The sequence below is a fragment of the Physella acuta genome, unplaced genomic scaffold, assembly GCF_028476545.2.
Source record: "Physella acuta isolate Inbredline_101_S28 unplaced genomic scaffold, ASM2847654v3 ptg001201l, whole genome shotgun sequence".
NCBI lineage: Eukaryota > Metazoa > Mollusca > Gastropoda > Physidae > Physella > Physella acuta.
Genome location: NW_026732718.1, coordinates 106,048 through 133,357, shown reverse-complemented (window position 1 = coordinate 133,357; position 27,310 = coordinate 106,048). Strand labels below are relative to the sequence as shown.

Here is a 27,310-nt window from a genome sequence, read left to right as displayed (position 1 = left end):
CTCCATTGCTCGAGAAACCAGTGTACTCCAATGAAATGTATTTACGGTCAACAAAAACCAAATAAAACAAGAACCCAGAAGGACCAATGTCGTGTTAGGATAGAATTCAAAAGTAGGAACTTAGGGGAATTCCCTTTATTCTTTCCTCAATAGTTTGATGCGCAACACATATCGTTTTTCTTAAAGATAAAACAAGGCTAGACGATACTAGACGGCACAAGGCAGTATTGTTTGATACGGCACGGCAAGTAGGGCCTATCTGTACTGAATCAAAATTCTGGTTAATAATATACTGATAAATGAATAAATGAAAAAGCTCAAAATGTTGTGGTTTCGATAGTCTTTTTTTTTCCCATTTAATATACATCCAGAGTATGGTTATAATTACCAATAAAAAGCATTGATTGGAAGTTAACTGCCCAAACATTAATAAAGGAGGGGGGGGGGGCTGTTGTTGCCTAAATTGAACAGAATTGCAACTTTATAAAGTTGAAAAAGAAATATAATAAACAAAACTAAAATTTTCAATTACAACAATTTTATTGGGCATCATAAATAAATTTTTAAAATTAATGTAAAATAGACATGTTAAAGACAAAACATCATCTCAGTATTCCACTCAAAGATAATTTACATGTATTTTAATCAACACTCTTCAACACGCCATCTGTTGAGGAATATTCACATTACTTCTGACTTGCATAATAATATATTTACTGCACAAATAGGCAAGTATAGCAGTAGGAGAGACAACTCAATTAATACGGCAACGAAAATAATTTACGAATTACCTCCCTTTATGATTTTATATGACATTTTGTTTTTGTTAGTAAATCTATTGAAATTCTTTAATGTGGGAAGAGAGTTGGTTTTGAAAAGCAATTCATGTTCATAAAAGCAAGATTTGACTTTTTCTCGGTACGAAACTGTCAAGTATTAAACGACTGACTGTTGGACATGTATTACATTTTTTTTTTTTTAATTATATTTACTTCTATACTTTTAAAATGATAACCTTTAGCCAAATCTCATTTTAATATTGTTAGAAGACAACATTTACATTTTAACTTATTCAACCATTTTACATAAACAGTAAAACGTAAATATTTTTGTTACATAGCAATAGGTACAACTTTTGATCAACAACATACATCACCAGCCACACCATCATTTACTCAGTCTATTCACCATCAACAACATATACTACCAACCACACCTAGATATCTACCAAACAGCCACACCATCATTAACTCAGTCTATTCACCAGCAAACAACATACACCACCTGCCACACCTAGATATCTACAACACATCCAAACCATCATTTACTCAGTCTATTCACCATCAACAACATACACCACCAACCACACCTAGATATCTACAACACATCCACACCATCATTTACTCATTTTATTCACCATCAGCTCTATGTTCAATTTTAACACAGTGAAAACTACAGGTCAGTCACTTTTGTTGTGTCTCTATGTTGTCTTTATGTTTCTCTGTCTGAGAAAGTTCTAGAAGATAGTGAGTTTCTTGTGGGCACTCCGCCTGTCTCTGTGTGTCTCAAGGGTCTTGGATGAAGTCTGGAGCTGTGCCAGATACTTCTCCTGGTCAGATATTTTCCTGCTAACCGAGTCTGCTAGTTTCTTGTCCCTGTTGGTACAAAGTCAAATCTCATTAGCATGGTGGGAGGGTTGGAAGATGTGGTGTGGTGTGCTTTGTTGTGTGTTGTGTTGTAAATGTGTGTTGTTTAATACATGTGTAATTGTGTTGTGTTGAAATTGTTGTTTTGCGCTGATGTTTTTGTTTTATGATGTGTGATTACCTGTGTTTCGCTGTGCTCTTCTTTGTATGGTTTGATGCCATTTATGTTGTGTTACCTTGTATATAGTAATCATATATATTGTGTGACCTGTGTCATTTTGTAGGTTGTGTTGTCATGAATGATGTGTCATCATGTAACTTGTGCCATGTATGTTGTGTCACCATGTATATTGTGTCACCATGTATGTTGTGTCACCATATATATTGTGTTACCATATATATTGTGTCACCATATATGCTGTGTCATGATATATGTTGTGTCACCATGTATGCTGTGTCACCATATACATTGTGTCACCATATGTTGTGTCACCATATATGTTTTGTCACCATGTATGTTGTGTCACCATATATGTTGTGTCACCATATATGTTGTCACCATATATGTTGTGTCACCACATATATTGTCACCATGTATGTTGTGTCACCATATATGCTGTGTCACCATATATGTTGTGTCACCATGTATGCTGTGTCACCATGTATGTTATGTTGTAGTTACCTGGACAAGTTCCTGGCCAGTTGTTGCTTTAAATGTTGCAGATGTTTCTCTACTGACTTTATCTCCTCGCTGGTTTTAAAGATCTAATAGAATAAGTAAAGAAAAACTTGCAGTGTGAAAGGCATCAATGAAAACGATACTGAACAATTTTTTTTTTAAATTGGAAAAAACATGGACTAATTAACTGTGCTAACAATGACGGAGTGGCCTAGCATTAGAGAGCTGGACTACTAACCTATACGTCTCAAGTTCAAATCTGGGTTCAAGTCAGTAGACCGTCCCTGAGTCCACCCAACTCTGAGGGGTACCTAACTCGCGTTAGGGAAAGTAAAGGAGGCTGGGCATAGTATTGACCACACTATCTCTTCATATGCCGAGGTCACAAAAACAAGTGAACTCTACTTCACTTGCCCTATAGACCGTCAGGTTTGAAAAGGGAACTTTACTTAACAATGACAAGAATACTTTCAGGTGCCATAATGACACCATCCTTCTCTTACAAGACACATTTTTTAAAGGATAAACATGAAACATGCATGCCTCTTAAGAAATGTCAACAAAACATTTTGCTGTTTATAATTTGTAGGGTCAAATGTCCTATGCGTACCTGTACATTGACTTCCTTATCAGACTTGTTGCTCAAATCTTTCTCTGTCGACTGGGTGACTTGTTCTCTAGGGTTCCTGTGTGACTTGTGCTGCTGATCTGTGAGGGGGAGACATAGAAGGGAGACAACTCTGAGTGGTGAAATAAGGGGGATAACAAACAAAATTAAATAAAAGGTTTTGTAATTCTATGAAATGGTTACATTGATTGAGTGCAGGTTAGTGGTATAGGTGAGTTTATAGGCAAAGGTAAACGCTTCGTCATAAACATTGTAAACAACTGAATAAGACAGGTAAATACTAAAAAAACAAATTGAGACATGGAAGTAAAACCATGTTTAGCAACCATTCATGGGATGAAATATTTTTATTTGTGTGAGACATACCTAATGTTGTTTTGAATACATGATATTTTATTAAATGACGTCTCAAGTTTTTGACATCTCAACCATAAGACATCACTACATTTGACAGTTTTTTTAATACGCCAACTCTACCATATAATATAAATTATGTACTATATGGCATCTGTACAATAAGATATCTCAATCATATGATATCGCAATAATATGGTATCTCTATGACATCTGTACAATATGACATCTCTATCATGTCACCTCTAAACATTTTGCCCTTTATCATCCCTACCATGACATCCTCTCCATATGTCATTCTTACCAGATGCCATCTCTGCCATATGACACCTCGATCGTCTGTCATCTCTGTCTTACACGATCCCAGCGTATCTTCCCCCCCCCCCCCCCCCACTGATAATCCCAGCGTACCCCCCCCCTCCCCCCACTGATAATCCCAGCGTACTTCCCCCCTCCCCCCACTGATAATCTCAGCAGGTAACAACATCAAAGAGATCAACATCTCGTGTCCCCACCCAAACGAACATCAATCTCCCATTTACTACAGCACAGGCCGGTAACAGAGCAATTTGATCTGAACACGACATCAGATACTAGACGACACCCCCCCCCCCCCTCACACGATTGATTTGTATGATTGCAAGTTACGGACGGACCTGAACCATTCCGTAACATTGTTGTAAAAAGGAAAAGATCGTAACAGTACATCCTTGCAACAACTACATTACAGTGTGTGAAAGATTACATTTCTACAGCACATAAGAAATTCAAACATGAAGATTACTGAAACTTCCACTCACAAAAGCTGGAGCAGTTTTTTTTTTTTATTGATGGAAGATTAAACATGTTTCGCACTTAGATCGTATTAAAGACATTAACTTATGGCCCATCAAAGCCCTTTATAATTTCCCACTAAAGTCCTGTTAGAATTGGCCACCAAAGCCCTTTATAATTTACTATCACGACTAAGTCATATGCCTATTTAGACTTAGTGATTCATTGGACTGAGTTCCTATTTCTTGACCTCGGCATATAAAGGGGCGGTGTGGTCAGTACTATGCCCAGTCGCCTTTACTTTCCCCAAAGCAACTTAAGTACCCACAGAGCTGGATGAACTACAGTCACTAGTCCGAGCCGAGATTCGAACTCAGTACCTTCGGGCTAGCTAGCAGACAAACGCCATTTACTTTCGACCATGCCGTCCTACAATTCTCCACTAATGCCTTCTAAAATGTCCCCACTGAAACCCTATATGTCTACCGCTCTATACGTCTACCGCTCTATAAGTTATTCACTATAAGTCTACCCCTCTATAAGTCTACCGCTCCATAAGCCTACCACACTATAAGTCTACCGTAGACCACTAAGCGAGTTTTGACTCTTTGATGTACGGGCCAGGTACCCTCCAGTAGATGTGTGACTCAGGCAAACAAAAGCAAGTGGATCGCCCGTCGCCACATCAAACACAAGCAAAGAAAGACAGCATTGATCTCTTGATAACATCTTCAGTCGGGTGAACTTTGTTGCTCAAGATTAGAGCTTTAAAGTCTGTACTAAAAGGGAGGTTAAAGGTGAACAATACAGGTTTACAGTCTGTACAAGTTTAGTGACCAAATATATACCCACTTGTAATCATTTAATAACATTTCATAATGGCGGTAACTGAAGCCATAACGAATACAGTATCTCCTCTAAATGTTTAATGTTTTGACTTGCTATCATTTAACAAGGTACCTTGATCTCAAGAAAAGCCCATCTATTTGGTATTTAGCATACGCCTACAGCTCAACATGAAGAATGGTTCCAGAAAAGATAGAGCAGGTTCGGATCCTGTCTAGCGATAGATTGCTGTCTTTCATCATACTACGTACCCATATCTACCTATGACGTTGAAATAATGCTTTACGACTACATTTCTAAACATTCACAGCTCCTATTCTAATCAAGCCTTATGTAAAGGTATCTATTATACGACATATCGTTTCGAATCTCTAGAATATAAACCTATTATAAATCCATGATCTTTAACTCAGTGTAAACTAGCCTCAACCTTACCGTGTGATGTCAGATTGGTCTACGACTAAGGTAACCATCCCCCCCCCCCCCCCCCCCCATCAGCAGAATGTCCGCCGGCCGCATTGATTGGAATTAAAACAGGCCCGTAGCAGGGGAGCGAACCAATGATTTCCCTGGGTTACAAAGGGAGTGAAGCAGCGATTTCCCTGAGCGAGTACTGGGTGGGTGATCGATGACGGGACTTAGTTGTGGTCAGGTGGTTCTCAACATGGTCTGTTAAACCGTGTGTGCAATTCGAACTAGTTCATCGTGTGTTTTAGATCAGATACGTTGGTAAGCCTGTGTGTTATTCCAACTAGTTTATCGTGTATTTTAAACCAGGTCCGTGGATATTGAACAAGAGTTTCTAGTGGGTGAGATCATATTCTCATAGTACACAATTGTGTGCGTATACACACCCAGACATTGGAAGCGAGGTAAGTAGAGGAGCATTTACCTTTGTACACATACTCGTTCATTTCCGTGTTTCTTTCTGGCTTTTTGTTTTTATAGGGGGAGTCATCCCCACACGGAAAACGCCCCCCCCCCCCCCAAGAAAAAAATACATACATTCAATTTGTATTTTTAAAAAATATAAATTAACCCATTGGATGATTCAAGTCCCCCCCCCCCCTCCCCCCGCCCTCCACACCGGCAGCCTCCCCAGGAAGAAAGATAACTAAAAGACAACCAATGTCATTGGTGCATGGCCACTTATTTACTCGGCAGGACACCGAACCATCCAAAGCTACTCATATAGCTTGAATAATCGAACGGTGCTTCACGTTAGCTTACACACGATAAGGGTTAGGTTTGAGTTTTAATTCAAGGGAAGGTTAGTCTAAGAGATGATAAGAGTTGAGTTTAGGTTTTAAAAAATTACCCCCCTTCTGTCTGGACACATCATTAGATGACCCGTCAGTCTGGACACATCATTAGATGACCCGTCAGTCTGGACACATCATTAGATGACCCGTCAGTCTGGACACTTCATTAGATGACCCGCCAGTCTAGACACGTTAACAGACACCATAAAGAAATGCCGCCGAGCAGAGCTATTCACCAGTTGCTCTAGAATTGACCATCCACCTTTTTAGACAGAATAGACGCCTGGTCTATGCAATCAATCGATTTTCTAATTACGCATTACATTGTCTGGTGATTGGGTGTGCAAATGGTATAGGAGCTAAAAAAAACACCCTGTTATTTTACGAGCATCATGATGTGTTATAGGAGATACAAGGACCTGTTGTTATAGGAGCTACAAGGACCTGTTGTTATAGGAGCTACAAGGACCTGTTGTTATAGGAGCTACAAGGACCTGTTGTTATAGGTCCTACAAGGACCTGTTGTTATAGGAGCTACAAGGACCTGTTGTTATAGGAGCTACAAGGACCTGTTGTTATAGGTCCTACAAGGACCTGTTGTTATAGGTCCTACAAGGACCTGTTGTTATAGGAGCTACAAGGACCTGTTGTTATAGGAGCCACAAGGACCTGTTGTTATAGGAGCTACAAGGACCTGTTGTTATAGGAGCTACAAGGACCTGTTGTTATAGGAGCTACAAGGACCTGTTGTTATAGGTCCTACAAGGACCTGTTGTTATAGGAGCTACAAGGACCTGTTGTTATAGGAGCCACAAGGACCTGTTGTTATAGGAGCTACAAGGACCTGTTGTTATAGGAGCTACAAGGACCTGTTGTTATAGGAGCTACAAGGACCTGTTGTTATAGGAGCTACAAGGACCTGTTGTTATAGCAGCTACAAGGTCCTGTTGTTATAGGAGCTACAAGGACCTGTTGTTATAGGAGCTACAAGGACCTGTTGTTATAGGAGCTACAAGGACCTGTTGTTATAGCAGCTACAAGGACCTGTTGTTACAGGAGCTACAAGGACCTGTTGTTATAGGAGCTACAAGGACCTGTTGTTATAGGAGCTACAAGGACCTGTTGTTATAGGTGCTACAAGGACCTGTTGTTATAGGAGCTACAAGGACCTGTTGTTATAGGAGCTACAAGGACCTGTTGTTATAGGTCCTACAAGGACCCCTTGCTATAACAGCTACAAGGACCTGTTGTTATATAGGAGCTACAAGGACCTGTTGTTATAGGAGCTACAAGCAGCTATTGTTGTAGGTGGTGAAAAAAGCAAGCATATCAAATGAAATGAGATCAGCACCGCTTATACAGCCTACATGTCATTGTTCTACAGAGCACACACACGGGGATCATCTGGAAGCTGCTGCTGCTATGAAGAGTGTGGTGATAATGAGAGGAATGACTGGTAGCAGACATAAAGGCACAGCCCAGACTTACGTGCCCGGGTCACCGTGACCCAGAGCTCTAAGCTGGGTCACCAGGATTGCCTGGCCATTCGTGTTTACATTGGATGAATGAGGCGGGTGCCTGGAGATGATGCAATTGGGGGGGGGGGGGGGGGAGGTGTAGAAAATACGGGGGGGGGGGGGAGAAGATGAGAGAGTGTAAATGATGTGACGTGACGAGCAGCTATAAAAGGCGGATGTTCTAGAAACGGGGGGGGGGGGGGGGGAGAGAGAGTTAAAAGAATGGACGTACAGAGAGAAGGGGTGTGGGTAGGGAGTGAGGGATGTGTAGAGGAGGCGCAAGAGAGTGATGAGGACAGAGGGACTATATGTGTGGGTGTAAGAACATACGTAGACGGGCCAGCATATGTAAGAGATTATCGGGAAAATACTTAAGTGAAACTGATCGTTAAAGAAAATTGCAACTTTAAAGTGTAGAAATTTTTATTGGAGTGTAGAAAACATTTTTAGCAAAATTTCGAATCGAAGAATTATACTTGAAATATAATTAGTGTTTATTTGAAGAAAAAACACAAGAGTAAAAACCCACAAGAAGGTCTAGTTTTACGTTCTGTATAGATTCTACATTAGCCCAAGTTTCAGACACGGGAGCCAAAGTTCCAGACTAACAAAAAAAAAAGGCATTTGTATCGATTGAAATTTGACTTCCTACATGAAGTATTCGTGAAATTGGTTTCTCTGTATCGATCTACGTATTTCTTTCATCTGGTTGGTAGTCAGGGTAAAGTAGACATTACAGAAGTCAGGGTAAAGTAGACATTACAGAAGTCAGGGTAAAGTAGACATTACAGAAGTCAGGCTAAAGTAGACATTACAGAAGTCAGGCTAAAGTAGACATTACAAGAGTTAGGCTAAAGTAGACCAATCTTAGAAAGTCAGGGTAAAGTAGACCAGTCTTTTTAAGTTAGTGTAAAGTAGACTTAAAAGAAAATCAGGCTAAAGTAGACATGACATAAGAAACCATGCTCTAATTTACATTTCCCTAAATCTCTGTTCATGAAAGTTATCTAACCAAAGCAGTGTAACGTTTCCTTGAGGGTGACAAGCTTAAACCATTCGCGATCTTTTAACACACCACCGCCACCACCACCACCACCAACACCACCCCCGCCACTACCACCACCACCACCACCATCACCACCACCACCACAAGATCCGGGGATTACAATAATCCCAGTTATACAGCAGACAATATGACCGAGGCTTAGCACAGTTTCAACGCCCGATATGTTCACTCAAGCACCACACATGTGTCCAACAACGCGACAACAACTGCATGGGGTTGTCACACACACACACACACAAAAACAGATCTAAATCTTGCACACGCATAGAAACACTATAGGGCTTATTGTGGCTCTGGGGTTGCCTGTATGGCAAATTAATCATACTCAAATTTCTGTAAGCTGCTAAATCGAAATTTGATATTAGTAAGATACATCCGTTTGTATATATATAAAAAAAAAGATAGTGTGACCGCTTAGAAGAGAAAAAGGTCTATGGGACGGCTGAAAAGAAAACATAACTCTTAAGATTGTTAACTGACTTGACACCTTTAGGATCGATGAATAGACCTTCAAGAACGATAAAAAAACATTGGGGTAGATGTAAAGATCTTCGGGTCAATGTAAAGACCTTTGATATCGATGAAATGATTAAAGACCACACTATAAAAAACATTTAGGTAGGCGAACTAGAGAAGACAAAAAGATCTTGAGGGCCGCTAAAAAAATAAAACGATCTTGGAGACCGCTAAAAAGATAAAAAGATCTTAATGACCGCTAAAAGATCTTGAGAACCGCTAAAAAGAGAAAAATATCTTGAGCAACACTGAAAAAGCAAAATGATCTTGAAAACTGCTATAAAGACAAAAAGATCTTGAGGACCACTGATAAGACAAACAGATCTTGGAGACCACTGATAAGACAAAAACATCTTGAGGACCGCTATAAAGACAAAAAGATCTTGAGGACCACTTATAAGACAAAAAGATCTTGAGGACCGCTATAAAGACAAAAAGATCTTGAGGACCGCTATAAAGACAAAAAGATCTTGAGTAGCGCTCACCAGAAAAAAAATATCTTAAGACCACTGAGAAGAGAAAATAAAATCTCAGGTAAGTGTTGACGTGTGGAGGCACGAGAGGACATGAAAAAACCAATGGGCCGGCACCGTTTTATCCCCGCTTCATATCTCGACAGGACTCGCCATACAGAAACTTGTATGTTCAAGTTCTATTCAATCTAGGACGTACACAAGACATGTACAGATTGGAGGATAAAGGCACGCACACTACAAGGGACCACGTTCAGAAGTTTGATGAAAATATACCAGAGAGGGAACATTTCAAAGTTGTTTTTTTGTTGTTTTTTTTTGACAGCCAGTTACAGAGTTGCCAAATAAACAAATTGTAAACCAAAATTGTTGGCCATTAATAATTTAAACATAGGTTTATGTATATTTTTTTAATGACAGTCAGTTACAGAGTTGCCAAATAAACAAATTGTAAACCAAAACTGTTGGCCATTAATAATTTAAACATAGGTTTGTGTATACCTATAACGTAGGTGAATTGATGCTAAATACACGTAGCGTACCAGAGCAATAAAATATTCAATGTTTGCTGAACGCTACGGGGCAGAGAAGTCTGGTCCTTTGAAGATGAAAATCGATGGTTTCGACACTTTTTTTTCTTCCTAATAATTGTCCAATTATGCCGGACCAGTGCATAATAGCTCAGTCGGGTGAAAGTGGACATGAATGCTAGGATGGAACAGACACTTCGTAGCTTCAAATCTACGCTAGCACGCTGGGGAAAGAGGGAGACCAACTTTACATTTAAACTACAATTTCAGCACCGCATGCAGGGATTATGTATGTCTTATGGAGCAGCTAAAAAGGGGAGATTTGTATATCTTAAAGCTAGAGAATATGAGAACCTTAGATAGGGATATATAAAATATTCAAGTTGACGACCATACATATGAAAATATTTCCGCATATAATTACACAAGATATTCATGTCCTTGTAAACTTCATGCTCTGTGGAGTTTGCCCATTTTACACTTGAAGATTTTGTAATGTATGCATATTGTACGTCATAGTTGACGAATTTGGAGGTAACATCTAACATATATATGCATATTGCACGTCACAGTTGAGGTAACGTCTAACAAAAGCAGCCAGGGGTAGACGTCCACCTGTCCGACTGTTGTAATCATCACCTTCGTTTAGTGCTCAGATACATGACCCTATCTTTATTTAACGTTATAGAAGACGTTTCTATCGTATTTGTATCTCATTTGTATCCTACTATTTGTATCCTAGTATCCATGCCACACTTATATCTCATTTGTATCCTAGTATTTGTATCCTAGTATCCGTGCCAAGTTTGTATCACACTTATATCCTGCTAGGCTTTAACCTTAGTACATAACTCGCCGAGAAAAGTTTGGATTAGGGTGATGTGTAGTAGAGTTAATCCTCTGCCCGGAGTTGATCTTCTTAACAAGAGATTATCCATTAACCCTTACCAACAGAGACACTCCCCTCCCATTTCCCAATCAACCATAATATACTTAATTTAAAAACAAAAACCACCGTCCGCCCCCCTCCTAAGAAAAAATACATACTCGCAGCTCGCGCAAATTACGTAAACGTTTCTCAACGATCTCTAAATGTAAAGCTTTCATGATCTCTAGACGCCTCGGCTGTTACGTAACCCTCCCCCCCCCCACACACACACGACAAGAGATGCACTTGTTCTCTCAACAAATCATCGAAGCGTGACGATGACTTTTAAAACTGTTGAGACGCGGTTGATTTGTGGTCCGTCTAACCCACATAGCCTCGGGGTGGAGGGGAGGGGAGGAGGGCGTATATACTAGGGGATTTTGTGGTCGTTATTCATCAACTAGAGCGTGTAGTTATAATGAATTAGCAGGAGGGACGTGTGCCTTATTCAAAGTCCTAATGTTGCTTTTCAGAGAAGGTATGTGGGGCATCCTTTATATATAGCGGCCATTGAATGGGAATATATATATACGTTAAAAAACACCGCCATAAATGTATGCCAGCCGTGTATTGCTAAATGTAAATTTGATGTGTCTGCTACATAAAATATTCAAGAGAAAAAGAACGAAAGAAATGTTTACCGAATGTAACAACAACAACAAAAATGCTGAGATCAGCGTTTTTTTTTTTCTTCTTAAGCCCAAGTGGGCGTCATCTTGTCTGGAAGAATGGGAGGAAGAATCATAGATTAACCTAATAGAGTTCAAATCATTGGATTACCTCCCCTTCGTGTTTGTTTCTTCTCTAGAATTCAACTTCCCCGTGTCTTGTTAGCGCCATACGGTCGTACACTGGACCGTCACAGAGATCAAAAGGTTCGAATCGATATCTGTAGAATGGCGTCAGGCAGACGTGCGTGTTCTGAGACCGGCAGAACCGGCTCACCGCCAGTCGACCCCACCCCTTCCCAATTTTCATCGATAGAGTCAGGGCAATGAACCATAGTTTGGTCTGGGGGCGTGTCAAGGTCAGGGTCAGTCTGACCTCATCAAAGGTTACTGGAGGGCGCTGCTCTATTTGTCTATAGTCTATTTATTGAAAAGGTCCGACAAATTAAGTCTTATCCACACCTGCTTTATAAGAACACGAACTGCTGGCCGCTATCTTCAAGGTCTGCCTTAATCACAAGGGCTTGTAGGGTATCGGAAGTGAAGACAAGACCGGTACCGGTAAGGTTTGGCTTACACCTGTTATTTTTTTTTCTTTGGAGACCGGAACTGAAGACCGGTACCGGCAAGCTTTGTCTTTTTCACACCGGACTTACAGAATACCAACAATGGACCACTATGTATAGTACCAGGTTAACACATGTACAAATCAGATTCAATTTAAAACCTCGAATAAAAGAAGAAGGGGTCGGTATGGGAGATACAGATTTGGGCTGTTGGAACCAAACATAATAATGTATTAAACAGCTAGCAATGGTTTCTTTCAACTGTTAAGTTGTATTTCTTTTTTAATACCTCATACAAAGCAAGCTGCATGCAACTCTTGACTTTACAAAAAAATGAATGCGTGGATTCAGTCATTTGACACGTCCACAATGGCACAGTCTTCTAGCTGGGACAGGTCTGTCAGACAACTAGTGTGTCCAGCAGTCTTCTAGCGGGGACAGGTATGTCAGACAACTAGTGTGTCCAGCAGTCTTCTAGCGGGGACAGGTATGTCAGACAACTAGTGTGTCCAGCAGTCTCAGAGATCCGTCATTGACAGACACCCCCTCAGCCCCTAACTCAGGTGGGTAGAAGGCTGTTTTTATATTACACGGACAGCGGCTGTCGTAGACCAAGCATGGTGGAAGATTTGTTTATATCCCATTGCTAGCGTTCGCCTGAGTCTATCACATATTGTGGTCTTAGTTCGTAACTCGAATCCCTCACATATTGATGTAACAGAACTAAGTTCGTAACTCGAATCCCTCACATGTAACATAACTAAGTTCGTTACTCGAATCCCTTACATATTGATGTAACAGAACTAAGTTCGTAACTCGAATCCCTCACATATTGATGCAACAGGACTGCCTTAGTCCCACACACAGCATGGTGAGATGGTAAATTAAATCCCATCCTCTGGACCTCTCAGTCCCTAATACATCTACAAGTCGGTACAAAAAAATGTTCAAATCTCTCGCTGTTGGTCCTGGCCTGATCTAGTTATCCCCCCCTCCCCCACCCCCACCCCCACCCAAAAAAAAAGTTTATTGTAAATAGGTTTTCTTTTTGTTTTAAGTAATTCCATTTATTTTATTAGAGCCCCTGCTGAATTCAACCAAAACAATTACACTCGATCTTCTGTTTTTATAATCAAAATCACTTAATTAAAACTCTCACCTGACTCGACCCAGATACAATTCTATTCAATTATATGTTTTTCTTTGTGTCAGTTGTATGTTTTTTCTTTCCAACCAGTACCTCCCTACCTGCCCCAACCCATACACCTGTATGACAGAATGATTTAAAACATATCCCCATATAGCCTACACCCCCAGGCGCATACATTGTTTTAAAAATCCCATTCGTCCTGGCAGACAACAATGTATTCAAATTGTATACAGTTATATATATAACCTAGCGCTATGCTCCTATTGTTTCAAACAATGGTTTCAATAGACGTTCAACTTACCTCAGTGGCGTAGCGAGGTCGGGTGTCACCCTGTGCGGCACTTAATGGTGTCACCCCCCCCCCCCAGAGGCGTAGCGCGCCTTCCCGGGGACAAACTTTCAAATTTTCGATTTGCATCCCCCCCCCCCTCGATTTGCACACACCCCCTCAAACTTTCGATTTGCACCCCCCCCCTCAAGTTTTCGTTTCACCCCCCCCCCCCCCCCTAAAACTTTCGATTTGCATCCCCCCCCTCAAGTTTTTCTCTATATATTTTGCTATTTTTTGCCTTGGTATCACCCCCCCCCCAAATGGTGTCATCCGGTGCGGTCCGCACCCCCCGCCCCCCCCCCCCCCTCGCTACGCCTCTGACTTACCTAGCTATCGACAATGTTGAGCATGAAATATCAAACCGTATTTTGCTAAATATAAAAGCATTGACGTAACATGAAGCCAAGTGTATGAATGGTTTGTGTAGCACTAGCACTCAAGGATAATATTCAACAAGGCACTGATTCACGCATTATGTATACGCATGCTGGGTTTTGTATTAGGCAATGTTACAAGCTTTGTTACGTTTTGTTACAGTGTGTTACGTATTGGTATAACGCAACTATGGATTGTTATAATACTGGTTTCAGAATTTTTTAATAACCATTTGTTATGAAGCTTGCTACGTATTGTTATAAAGCTAGCTACGTATTGTTATAAAGCTAATCTAGTATTATCATAAAGCTAGCTATGTACTGTTAAAAAGCTAACCTTGCATTATTATAAAGCTAGTTATCACTATGTACTACAATAAAGCAAACCTCGTTTTATTACTTTGTGCTGATATAAAGCGTCATGATTGTTATAACCCTTCTACACACTGTATAACGTATAGTTAAGTGAGCTAATTGTTATAGAACTATATATAGAAAGGAAGGTTATGTAAACTAGAAGATGAGTATGCTTGTAAAATATAATATCGTCCGCCAACTAGATCAAATATTTACACCATGGCTTTTTCTAGCATTCATTCATGTCTTTCAAATGGCAAATAAACAGGGATGATATGTCTAGGAGACAGTTGTAGGAGACTTCCCCCCCCCCCCCCAGAAATTAACCTTTCCATACCCTTCTCATTGTACATATATTAGACTTACCATGCCCTCAATGACTAAGTATAGCCTGCTTGGGATTAGCCTACTTGTTAAGATCGAACTCAAGGACATGATTTAAATTAGACTTCAAATGTCCTCTCTTGGTATAACCTTCTGTCCAAATCAAGGACAGCATCTTATGTCCAGTAACTATTTATCTATATGAGACAACTCAATACATTAGGATAACGTGAATAAGCAGGGTGTTAGATACCACTAGATCCCCCATAACCTTGGCGGCCGCTAGTGTTGCCACCAAGGCAATAGTGTTATACTATCTTACCGATGTGATTTTATTTTAGCCGGTTTCAATCTAAATGTTAGGGTTAGCGAGTACTAGGGTTAGGATTAAACCTAAATCTTGGATAGAATCACAGATGTCATTAAGACCAAATCCAATGTTAGGGCAATGCTAGTCAAAAACAAATCAACATTTAGAACCATCCTGCTGACGACTAGACTTCCTTTGACTCCCAAACCAAAATTAGCCAAGCAGAGTTTAACAACAAACTAAATGTGTGTTAAACTAATGTATCTTAGATCTCAATTACTGGACACAAACATTGTAAATGTAGTGACAAATTTAACTAAACAAGTCGAACATAACGCATTGACAACGACAACATCAGCAACTACAACGACAAAAAACGATGTGCTTCTCGATATAAACCCAGAATGTTACACCTCTAAAGGTGTCCTGTACCAAGAGCCGACACACACGCACTCACACACACACACAGACACACACACACACACACACACACACACACACATGCACACACACACACACAGACACACACACACATATACACACACAACAACAACAACACCAACAACAACAAACGATGTTCTTCTCGATATCAACCCAGACTGTGTTACACCTCTACACCTCTAAACGTGTCCTGTACAAAGAGCCGACACACACACCACCACCAACAACAACAACAGCAACAACAACAAACGATGTTCTTCTCGTTATCAACCCAGACTGTTTAACCTCTACACCTCTCAACGTGTCCTGTACCAAGAACCGACACACATAAAAAAACAAAACAAAAAAACCGACCTGTGATAAATTAATGATCAAGTCTGGAGACGGCATGACGTCAGCCCTCCATTAGTGATGTACGACCCTAAATTGACCCGTCCCCACTAGCCCCCCTCAGGGCAGTTAAGAACGGATGTGACAAGATTATACAGCGGTTCCCCTACACCTTCACTCTAGATTCACCTCTTTTAACTTCCCTCTAAAATCTCCTAAACGACAGTGTTTTTCAATTTACACAGACAGCTGACCATGTTAAGTTGCGCGTGACATTAAAAAACACACGATTCAACGTGTTGTTATTTTTCCTATATCCTATCAACACTCAGTTTCTTTAAAGAGACAGTACACCCTGACCTAAAGCTGACAGTTAAAAAATAAATGTTATGTGATAGCATGGAAAACGTGAATAATAGGCGACATAGATATAATTGGTTCATGACAACATGGATTGTTTTGTTTTGTGTTGTTTTTTTCTGTGGTGTGTGTTTTGATTTTGTTTTGTTTTTTCAATTAGAAAATTAAACCCACTGTCACCTACATTAAGTCACAATGAACGTTAAATATTTCAATCTGTCTCGCTCATTTTCTCATCCGTTTTAGTTTGAACCTTCATATTGTAGCAATAGAACAGTGATATTGACAGGCAAGTAAATAGAACAGCGCAAAGTATAGGCAAGGAACATAACTAGAACAGACGCTTTACACGGACAAGTAACATAACTAGAACTGCACAAAAGACAGACAAGTAACAACTAGAACAGCACAAAAGACAGGCAAGTAACAACTAGAACAGCACAAAAGACAGGCAAGTAACATAACTAGAACAGCGCTTTACACAGACAAGTAACATAACTACAGCGCAAAGGACAGGCAAGTAACATTACTAGAACAGCAACATTTAGATAAATGTCCCGGTTAGACAACAAACAGAACGACGACACAAACTTTCACGAGGATTACTTTTATGTTGCAAATTTATCTGAAATTTATTCCACCCTTGGTATCGTCTACGTGAAAAGGTCTCCTACGTGTCCTGCTGATCAATGGTCTAATCGCGTCTGGCTTGTCTTCGAGTTACAGAAAGAAAAGACACAAAAAACCGGCACGAATATTTGTATCGTAGTAGTGCTAAAACTCTACATAAACTGTGGCTATTCAAGTTATTCAACGAGAATGGCGTCAAGGTTTTTGCTGTAGGTATTTGAGGACTACAAGGCCAAGGACAGAATGTATTTCTTTAGCTGAGATCACATACATAAATAATTGATTCGCTAAAAGCTAAGAACTTTTATTTGTGTGAACTTAATTTGTTGGCCAACCCAGCCACCTTTTTGTGATTGAACTTTGAACTTTATAAAGCCGCTGTCACAATCTCCCCTCTATGTTCTGGTCATTTAGCCTGAGATCTTACCCCAGCAAACAAACATTAAGTTAAATACTGGACAATACTCCGCCCAGCATATAGTACACCCCTGACCTAACGCTGACAGTACACCCCTGACCTAAAGCTGACAGTACACCCCTGACCTAAAGCTAACAGAACACCCCTGATCTAAAGCTGACAGTACACCCCTGACCTAAAGCTGACAGTACACCTCTTCCCTAGAGCTGACAGTACACCCCTGACCTAAAGCTAACAGAACACCCCTGATCTAAAGCTAACAGAACACCCCTGACCTAAAGCTGACAGTACACCTCTTCCCTAGAGCTGACAGAACACCCCTGACCTAAAGCTGACAGAACACCCCTGACCTAAAGCTGACAGTACACCTCTGACCTAAAGCTGACAGTACACCTCTGATCTAAAGCTAACAGAACACCCCTGACCTAAAGCTGACAGTACACCTCTGACCTAAAGCTGACAGTACACCCCTGACCTCAAGCTGACAGTACACCCCTGACCTAAAGCTGACAGTACACCCCTGACCTAAAGCTGACAGTACACCCCTGACCTAAAGCTGACAGTACACCTCTGACCTAAAGCTGACAGTACACCCCCGACCTAAAGCTGACAGTACACCCCTGACCTAAAGCTGACAGAACACCCCTGACCTAAAGCTGACAGTACACCCCTGACCTAAAGCTGACAGTACACCCCTGACCTAAAGCTGACAGTACACCCCTGACCTAAAGCTGACAGTAAACCTCTTCCCTAAAGATGACACCCCTGCCCTAAAGCTGACAGTACACCCCTGACCTAAAGCTGACAGTACACCCCTGACATAAAGCTGACAATACACCCCTGACCTAAAGCTGACAATACACCCCTGACCTAAAGGAGACAGTACACCCCTGATCTAAAGCTGACAGAACACCCTTGACCTAAAGCTGACAGTACACCCCTGAACTTAAACTACAGTACACCCTTGACCTAAAGCTGACAGTACACCCCTGAACTTAAACTACAGTACACCCTTGACCTAAAGCTGACAGTACACCCCTGAACTTAAACTACAGAACACCTCTCACCATAAACAAGCCAATCTCAAGCCAAAAGTACCCAGCCCACCTCCAATAAATACCATCACCGCCTGAGGTGACCTCTAGTTTTGATCACTCAGCGAGCCATTACCTGGCTAAGTGACCAGGAAGTTATTGCATATTAAGCCAGGTACAAAGGTTCGTTAAGTCGGGTTTATTTGAACAGGTCGAAGATGTAGTTCATGTCACCCTGGTTGTCGCCGTAATCTTACACTACACATCAGCTGTAAGCACTTCCTTTAACTTCTGTACTGCTATAAAAGTTGCTATTACAACCTGTTGTAACTCATGTCCCGTAATATAATACTGTACATCAGTTGAAAGCATTTCTTGGAACTTTGAGTTCAAACATTGGTTATAATACAAGGTGTCCGTGTTAAAAAACGCCACCGTATGACTCTGTTACGATTAGCTGTGTACAGTTTACAGTGTCAAGACAACAGCAGCGTAGTTGACGTAACTTGCATGCGTCGGGTAGGTTAGTGCTAGGCAGATAGGATTTAGACGAGGACAACTGCAAGAAGTGCAAGAGTCGCTGATTGGTCTAGTAGGTGCATGTTGGGTGCAAGTTGGGTGCATGCAGGGGCGTAGCGAGGGGGGGGGCGGGGGGTGCGGACCGCACCGGGTGACACCATTTAGGGGGGTGACACAAAGGCAAAAAATAGCAAAATATACAGAGAAAAACTTGAGGGGGGGGGTGCAAATCGAATACTTGAGGGGGGTGCAAAATCGAAAGTTTGAGGGGGGTGCAAATCGAAAACTTGAGAGGGGGGGGGGTGCAAATCGAAATTTTGAGGGGGGGGGGGGTGCAAATAAAAAAAAATAAAAAATCTGAAAGTTTGTCCCCGGGAAGGGTCGCTACGCCTCTGGGTGGGGGGGGGGGGGCGTGACACCATTAAGTGCCGCACCGGGTGACACCCGACCTCGCTACGCCACTGGGTGCATGTTGGGTGCAAGTTGGGTGCAAGTTGCTGCATGCAACACACAGAAGACTGTCTAGTTGTACAGCATAGCGGCAGACAGCTAGTGTAAAGCGTTCGTGTGACAAACATTCGGAACAAAAAACTGTGACTGACAGATGTGACAGTTGAGGTATAAACCGCTCAGTGACAAGTCATTGTGACAGACACGTGTGACACAGATGTGTCAAAGGTGGTGTATGATGCGCTCTGTGACTCACTTGTTCAAACCACCTCCCCCTTGCACGTCGGCACACCCTCAATTCATTTAATTCGCCTCATTATCTTATATGAATGTCAATCCACTGACGCATTGGTCAATCCACGGATGCCTTGGTTAATCCTGAATCAATCCAACGACTCTTTATTAAGCCAATTAAATGACTCCTTACTGAGTCAGTCCACTGACGCCTTGAGCCAATTCACGATTTTTTAAACCAGATATCAACTGTACCACCAAGAGCGTGTGGTGTGTTAGTGAACAGACCACCACCCATCCATCCACCCATACAAACCCTCCCGTTGTTTGACTGATGACAGTGTTACATGATAGCCTCCACCAGTGGTGGCGACCCACAGTTCTATGACACTGCCACATAAAAGCCCACCTACGGTCACACAAAAGCCTATAGACAGAACGACACAACTACATAAAAGCCCATCTACAGAACGACACGACCACACAAAAGCCCATCTACAGCCTCACAAAAGCCCATCTACAGCCACACAAAAGCCCATCTACAGCCACACAAAAGCCCATCAACGGCCACACAAAAGCCCGTCTATAGTCACACAAAAGCCCATCTATAGTTACACAAAAGCCCATCTATAGTCATACAAAAGCCCATCTACAGCTACACAAAAGCCCATCTACAGCCACACAAAAGCCCATCTACAGCCACACAAAAGCCCATCTATAGTCACACAAAAGCCCATCTATAGTTACACAAAAGCCCATCTATAGTTACACAAAAGCCCATCTACAGCTACACAAAAGCCCATCTATAGTCACACAAAAGCCCATCTATAGTTACACAAAAGCCCATCTATAGTTACACAAAAGCCCATCTACAGCCACACAAAAGCCCATCTACAGCCACACAAAAGCCCATCTATAGTCACACAAAAGCCCATCTATAGTTACACAAAAAGCCCATCTATAGTCATACAAAAGCCCATCTACAGCTACATAAAAGCCCATCTACAGCCACACAAAAGCCCATCTACAGCCACACAAAAGCCCATCTACAGCCACATAAAAGCCCATCTATAGTCATACAAAAGCCCATCTACAGCTACACAAAAGCCCATCTACAGCCACACAAAAGCCCATCTACAGCCACACAAAAGCCCATCTACAGCCACACAAAAGCCCATCTACAAAACGACACGACCACACAAAAGCCCATCTACAGAATGACACGACCACACAAAAGCCCATCTACAGTTGAGCGACACTGTGACAGACAAGCCCATTGTTCAGCAACTGTCGGGTGTGGACGTGAGGGAATTTATCTGATGACATTTGTAAACTCTCTTTTAATATATCAAGTTACGTGGGGGAGGGGGGTTATGGAACTGTGGGGTGGAGGTGGGTGGGGCGTGTTTATCTCTGTCAGAAAATATCTACTGTACCTGTGCCATTTCTCTTATCTCCAATCTCCAGGCAGGGGTTCTAAGCATAGAGGGTAAAACATACAGGGTACAGGTTACTAGCCTACATTGCATGTTCTAAACCTAGAGGGTACATGTTCTAAACCTACAAGGGTACATGTTCTAAACCTAGAGGGTACATGTTCTAAACCTACAAGGGTACATGTTCTAAACCTACAAGGGTACATGTTCTAAACCTATAAGGGTACATGTTCTAAACCTAGAGGGTACATGTTCTAAACCTACAAGGGTACATGTTCTAAACCTACAAGGGTACATGTTCTAAACCTACAAGGGTACATGTTTTAAACCTACAAGTATACATGTTCTAAACCTACAAGGGTGAATTAATCTAAACCTACAGTGTAAGGGTTCCAAATCTAAAGGGTACAGGCTCTAATCTAAACCTACAGGGCAGAAGTTCTAAACCCACAGGGCAGGGGTTATAAATCTTCAGGACAGGTATTCTAAACCTAGTGGAAGCGGTTCTAACTGTACAAGGCAGGAATTCTTAGCCTATAGGACGGGAGCTCTAAACTTAGAGTGAATGTGTTAAAAACCTATAGCGCAGAGATTAAAATGCAAAGGAACCGAATGCTATACTAAAATATGTCCTGTAATACCACATAGATCTAGCCCGATATTAAAATATTTTACACTGAAAACCTTTTCCACCGGGTGCAACTATAAAAACACGCACTTGATAACTCAACAGATGGATCTGTCGCGTATAGTTTGATGGTGTTGTTTTTTGTTGTTTTTTTTTTTTCGTTTTTTGTTTCCGAACTGAGGTCAAGACAATTAACTTGAACAAAGTGATGGATCTGTAGTCAAGCCACATCAACGCCAGCGAAAAGCACTCGATAAAAACAGGAACAGCTAAATCGTCCACAACGTACATTACAAACACGTATAGTGTATACTACCAATGATGGGGGGAAAAAACAGGATAGGGGATCTGGTTTAACACCTTTTTAAAACTTTTGTTTTGTTAAAAGGAGAACAATATCCTAGTGATAAATGAAGTGTATGTTTTTATATAGAATTCTAAGATCAAATAGATCGTCTTTCTAAAGAAATAAAATAAAAATGTATGACAAATGTATTGGACGCACGCAAGCTCGACTTGATGTATTTTAGTTTTGGTATAGCGAGGGCGAACTTCTGACATTGAAGACCGATGCGTGTATCTTACATTCGTGTTAATTTATTCTAAACGAACCAAGTGGGATCTAGATTTCTTTAGCTTTAACAACTGAGTTTTTCAATCTAAAAAACTTAGATCGTCTTCAATTCTATCATATTAGGGCAATTTAGCGATCATACAAAAAATGTTGTAAATGGGATGGGGGTACTAGATTGCAGCTTGAAGTAATTTTGAGGGAACGATCTGACTTTGTAAGGATATGTAATGACGTGTGACAAATTTTAAGGGTTGTAAAAAAATAAGTTTACACAAGAGTGTAAGCGAAAGTACTCGTCCCAATCGAAAGGGTTCCTGTTTTAATGCACAGGTAGTTTTTTCCTTTTTCATCTTTTTTTTGCGATGTTTAAAAAAAATGTATTCAACTTATTAGATCGGTAATTATTGTAATTTATTCTATGTGCTAATACCGCTTTACAACCGGTCAACAGACCAACACCCTGGGGTAAACTTTAGAGTATAAACCAGCATCTGCCACTCAATGTCTGGAATAAAAAGATTATCCGCAGGCACGGTGTCTCACTAATAAGTCTAAAGCTGCTAATACCCGTGTCACATTGGAACTGTTTATCATACCCCACGTAGCTCAAAAACACAATGTCCCCTTGTCTGTTGTTGTTTTAGACCCGCAGTGAACACGGAAGTTTGTTGTTTATTTTTTTCATTCCAATGGGACAGTGCACATGTCGTATGGCGCAGGAAAGAAAGTTGTTTTGAAACTCCCAACTTTGTCAATAATGTTGCCAGGTATGGTAGGAGATGTATGTATCGTCAGATCCGATTTGATATTGTGTTGTCTGGATTGAAGATTTAGACGGTTTTTTTTTTAATACACTGGTACCTGCTGTAGTAATGTTACCATACAGTTCTCTGCCCACACACACACACACACACACACACACACACCTGTACTGACATGACCCAGCACCCCCACACACACACAAACACAAATGTGGCTTAATCTGACACAGGACCAACCCACACACATGTGTAGCGACTCAACACCCACACACACATGTAGCTTAGTGTGACCTTGCACCCACACACGCCTGTAGCAACGTGACCCAGCACGCACACGTATCGACGTGACCTAGTACCCCCCACACACACACCTGAGGCGAATTAGCGCCCCCTCCACACACACGCACACACACGTACAGCGACGTGACCTCAGAAAGTCTACACCCACCACAATCTCCTTACAACGACAGTGCGAAAAACGCACGACCTCAGCATAAATTACCGCACAATTTAATTTCCCATTCAGAACCGAACTGCCAACGTAGAATATCATAAATTAAACGGGGGAGAGTGGGATCCCCCAAAGTTGGATGGGTGTCGACTGGCTAAATTTGTTTTACAGTTAACTTGTCAAACTGTCACTTCTAAGTTTTGAAACACGGCCAGTTTGTCGGTGGGGATGTTACTTGTTGTGCGTCAAGTTGTTTAGATAAGGTTTTGAACCTGTGTCAACTGTGCGAAAACGTTTAAGAGATCCGTGACGTTATCCCAGTAGAACCTACTCTGTTTTAATGGCCCCATACATTTCAATGTCTGTTTTGTTAACTTAAGTAAAAGAATTTGATGGAACGGCGTGGCCTAGCGGTAGGGCTCTAGACAGCTAACCCGAAACTCTCGAGAAAATTAGTGGCACGAACGGGAGAAGATGATGAAAAGAATTAGCACATACCGGGTGTATGGAGGAGAAAATTTTTTTAAAAATAAATTTAAAAAAAAAAGGGACAGACTCAAGTTTGCCGAATAAGTAAAAATGTGTAGATCTAGAGCAATCGAGGCAGAAGAAAGTCAATAGAGACAAACATTCAACAAGAACACGTCAAACTTTAATGCATCTTCTATATCATATTCTGATTAGCTTTATACGTTTACTGCGTCTGGTCTTTACAATCACTTCTTGCAAGCTTTTTAAAACGATATAAGAACAAAACTTCTAACATACATTTTTACATGCTTTATAACACGAAATAACACACTCGTACATGCTTTATGACACGATATACATACATTCTTACATGCTTTATGACACGTTATAAAAAACTTCTTACATGCTTTATAACACGATTTAACATATATTCTTACTGCTTTATAAAACGATTTAACATACATTCTTTCTGCTTTATAACGCGATTTAACATACATTCTTACATGCTTTGTAACACGACGTAACATAACTTCCTACATGCATTTTTACATGCGTGAACAAAACTTCTTACATGCTTTACAACACGTTATAAAAAAACTTCTTACATGTTTTACAACACGATTGAACACAAGTACATATAAATGTCCTGACTCTGGTATTATTTACTGATCCAGACGGGGGCTGGAATTCTTATCTCCAGTCAGCTTAGTGGCACTTATCTGCCGTTAGTTCGGTCAACTGTTCAAGTACACTGAGCTAATTACATGCTGGGAAGGGTGGAATTCTGATCGTCTTGTGTTGTCTTTGGGTAGGGTTTAGGTTTACACAATCAATCAACTTATAGGAAAACATGTGGGCACGGGGTAAAATAAAACTAGTTAGAAATAAGTTTATATTAGAACATAGTAGTTCAGACAGGTTGTTGACAATATTAATTGCGTGATTGATTGCTGAATTGGTCAAATCAAACAAATAAATCGGTCATCAATAACGGGTCGGCGTGGTCGAGTCGGTAAAGCTCATGGTTGCTGAACCGAAGAAGTCTCGAGTTCGAACCCCCAGGCAGATGAGGCTCGTTAGCTGGCGACAGCCACTCTTCTAGGAAAGACAACTGCTGCCTTGTAGTTTGTTCTTGTTTGGACAAAGGCTATGAAAGCAAATCCAAAACGAAAAGAGGGCTGAAATCGGAGTCAATGGCCTCAATGGCGCATAACCAGTTGACACGTATACTTATGTTGGAGGGGATCCCTTCCAACACTAACATTAAAAACGAAGAAGAATAAGGTCTTCAAGAAAGCACTGGTACGTGATGTAAACACCCAGGTCCATTAATTAGCATGTCTCAGTAACAGTCTCAGTAATACTGATACGTCAAAATACGTTTTGAAGAATTGATATAAAGAACCTTTTTATTTTACTGGCGACTAGATTGGGGTCATGGTGCTTGGTGTTAGCCGAATGCCTTCATATACCGAGGTCAGATGAACTCTACTGTACCTGTTTTATGAACCTCAAGGGGAATGTAGCCACACGGTTGCTGGAAGTACCGTGGTGGTCGGCCAACAGTGCTAGTAGGCTACCTTACCAGGCTACCGACTAATTGTAGGAGTACTTTAGACCAAATTTTTCTGACAGCAGCCGTTACTCATCTACTTTATTAATTCTTTTTTTTTTTAATTTAAACAAACCACTTGTATATTGCATGTAAAAATGTCCCCTTTGATCACTAGCTTACATACAACATAGCCAGACTAATGACATAGCCATCGGTGTGTACATGAAAATAGTCGTCAATATTTCAATTAGAAATATGTACCGATACAAAAGACAAGACTTGGTCCTACTATCGCATAATACTAACAACAGCATCTACCCCTCATAATATAAATAACATCACCTAATCCCCATGATACTAATAGCCATACTTAATCCCCACGATACAAATAACATCCCTGAACCAATGATACAAAATACAGATAACATCACTTAATCTTCATGACAAAAATAAACACGACCTACCCACTCACCCCCCTCCCCCAATACAAACTATCCACACGATATCCTATCTACTAAATACCAGAACCCACAAACATTGGCAAACAAACGGTCACGTGACAAACTGTTATTTTTGTAGCAGGAGAAAAAAACGGTTCCGGTTTTTATCTCGAGCCCCTAAACGTATTTTGAATGGGCCGCTATTTGTACGGATCGGGTCCGCTATTGGTAGAGATCCGCTATAGGACAGACAGATCCCGCTGGCAGCCGTGCTTGGTGAAATCCTCTTCATAGGGCCAGGTCCCTGTGTCTGACACACGTCTTTAGTGAGGAAAGTATAAACACGTCGTTCTACGGAATATTTTAGCTGTGTATGTTTGTGGTATTTCAATGATCAGCAATATTTGAAAGGTAACTACATCTAGATAAACCTATTTTCTAGGCATGTATGAACCGAATTTTTTTTCGTTCTCAGTTTTTTAAAGTAATTAGATCTGGACCTATCTGTTGCGTCTGAAGGAAGTGCCTATTAGATCTAGTTTAAAAGTTCTATCCAGTAGATTCTTTTCTTATATATATATATATATATATATATATATATATATATATATATATATATATATATATATATATATGTTATTTATATGTATTCAGAACATTAAGAAACCAATAATAATCATTTAAAAAGTTTTTAAAAACCCACGTTTTCTAATTGAACTAAAAAGTAGAAAATAAATACTATACATCACAATAATGCAAGCGATCACTCTACTATAAGCGATGAAAAACGTGGGGCGCCGAAGTAAAAGTTATATTACTATTGATTAGATAATACTATTGACTTTTATTAGGGAGCTTGTAGAGAGTCAACAGTATTAGAAACTGTAAGAAAATCACGGCGCCCCCCGTTTATCATCGCTTATAGTAGAGTGATCGCTTGCATTATTGTGATGTAAAGTATTTATTTTCTACTTTTTAGTTCAATCAGAAAACGTGGGTTTTTAAAAACTTTTTTAATGATTATTATTTTCTACTTTTTAGTCTTTGTCTGTTTCTTTGCATTGAAATCTTGCTATCGGTTTTATCTTTTCACTTTTTTTTTGGGTAAACGAAGACAACTCGTAAAAAGACAACTCGTAAAAAATGAGAGACCCTTTCTTCTTCGGTCTCAATCGCAAGTGAATGATTGTCAGAGGTTAGTTGATAGCGGTTAGGACGAGGGCTGGTTACTGACTAGAACACATAGATTTGAACCCGTGTCGAGTGGGAAAGCAATCGT

At 40.6% G+C, this 27,310-nt stretch overlaps 1 protein-coding gene across 1 annotated transcript in view; it reads right to left on the bottom strand.

The window, feature by feature from the left end:
• Positions 1-1,289: 1,289 nt before the first annotated feature.
• The window catches only part of LOC131957062 (zinc finger CCCH-type with G patch domain-containing protein-like), a 46,023-nt gene continuing 20,002 nt past the window's right edge, over positions 1,290-27,310 (bottom strand). The window contains exons 11-13 of the mRNA XM_059321762.1: positions 2,936-3,033; positions 2,329-2,411; positions 1,290-1,655 (exon numbers count right to left, since the gene is read on the bottom strand). Coding sequence (XP_059177745.1) covers positions 1,517-1,655; positions 2,329-2,411; positions 2,936-3,033 — 320 coding nt within the window. The 3' untranslated portion in view covers positions 1,290-1,516. The remainder of the gene's footprint in view (positions 1,656-2,328; positions 2,412-2,935; positions 3,034-27,310) is intronic.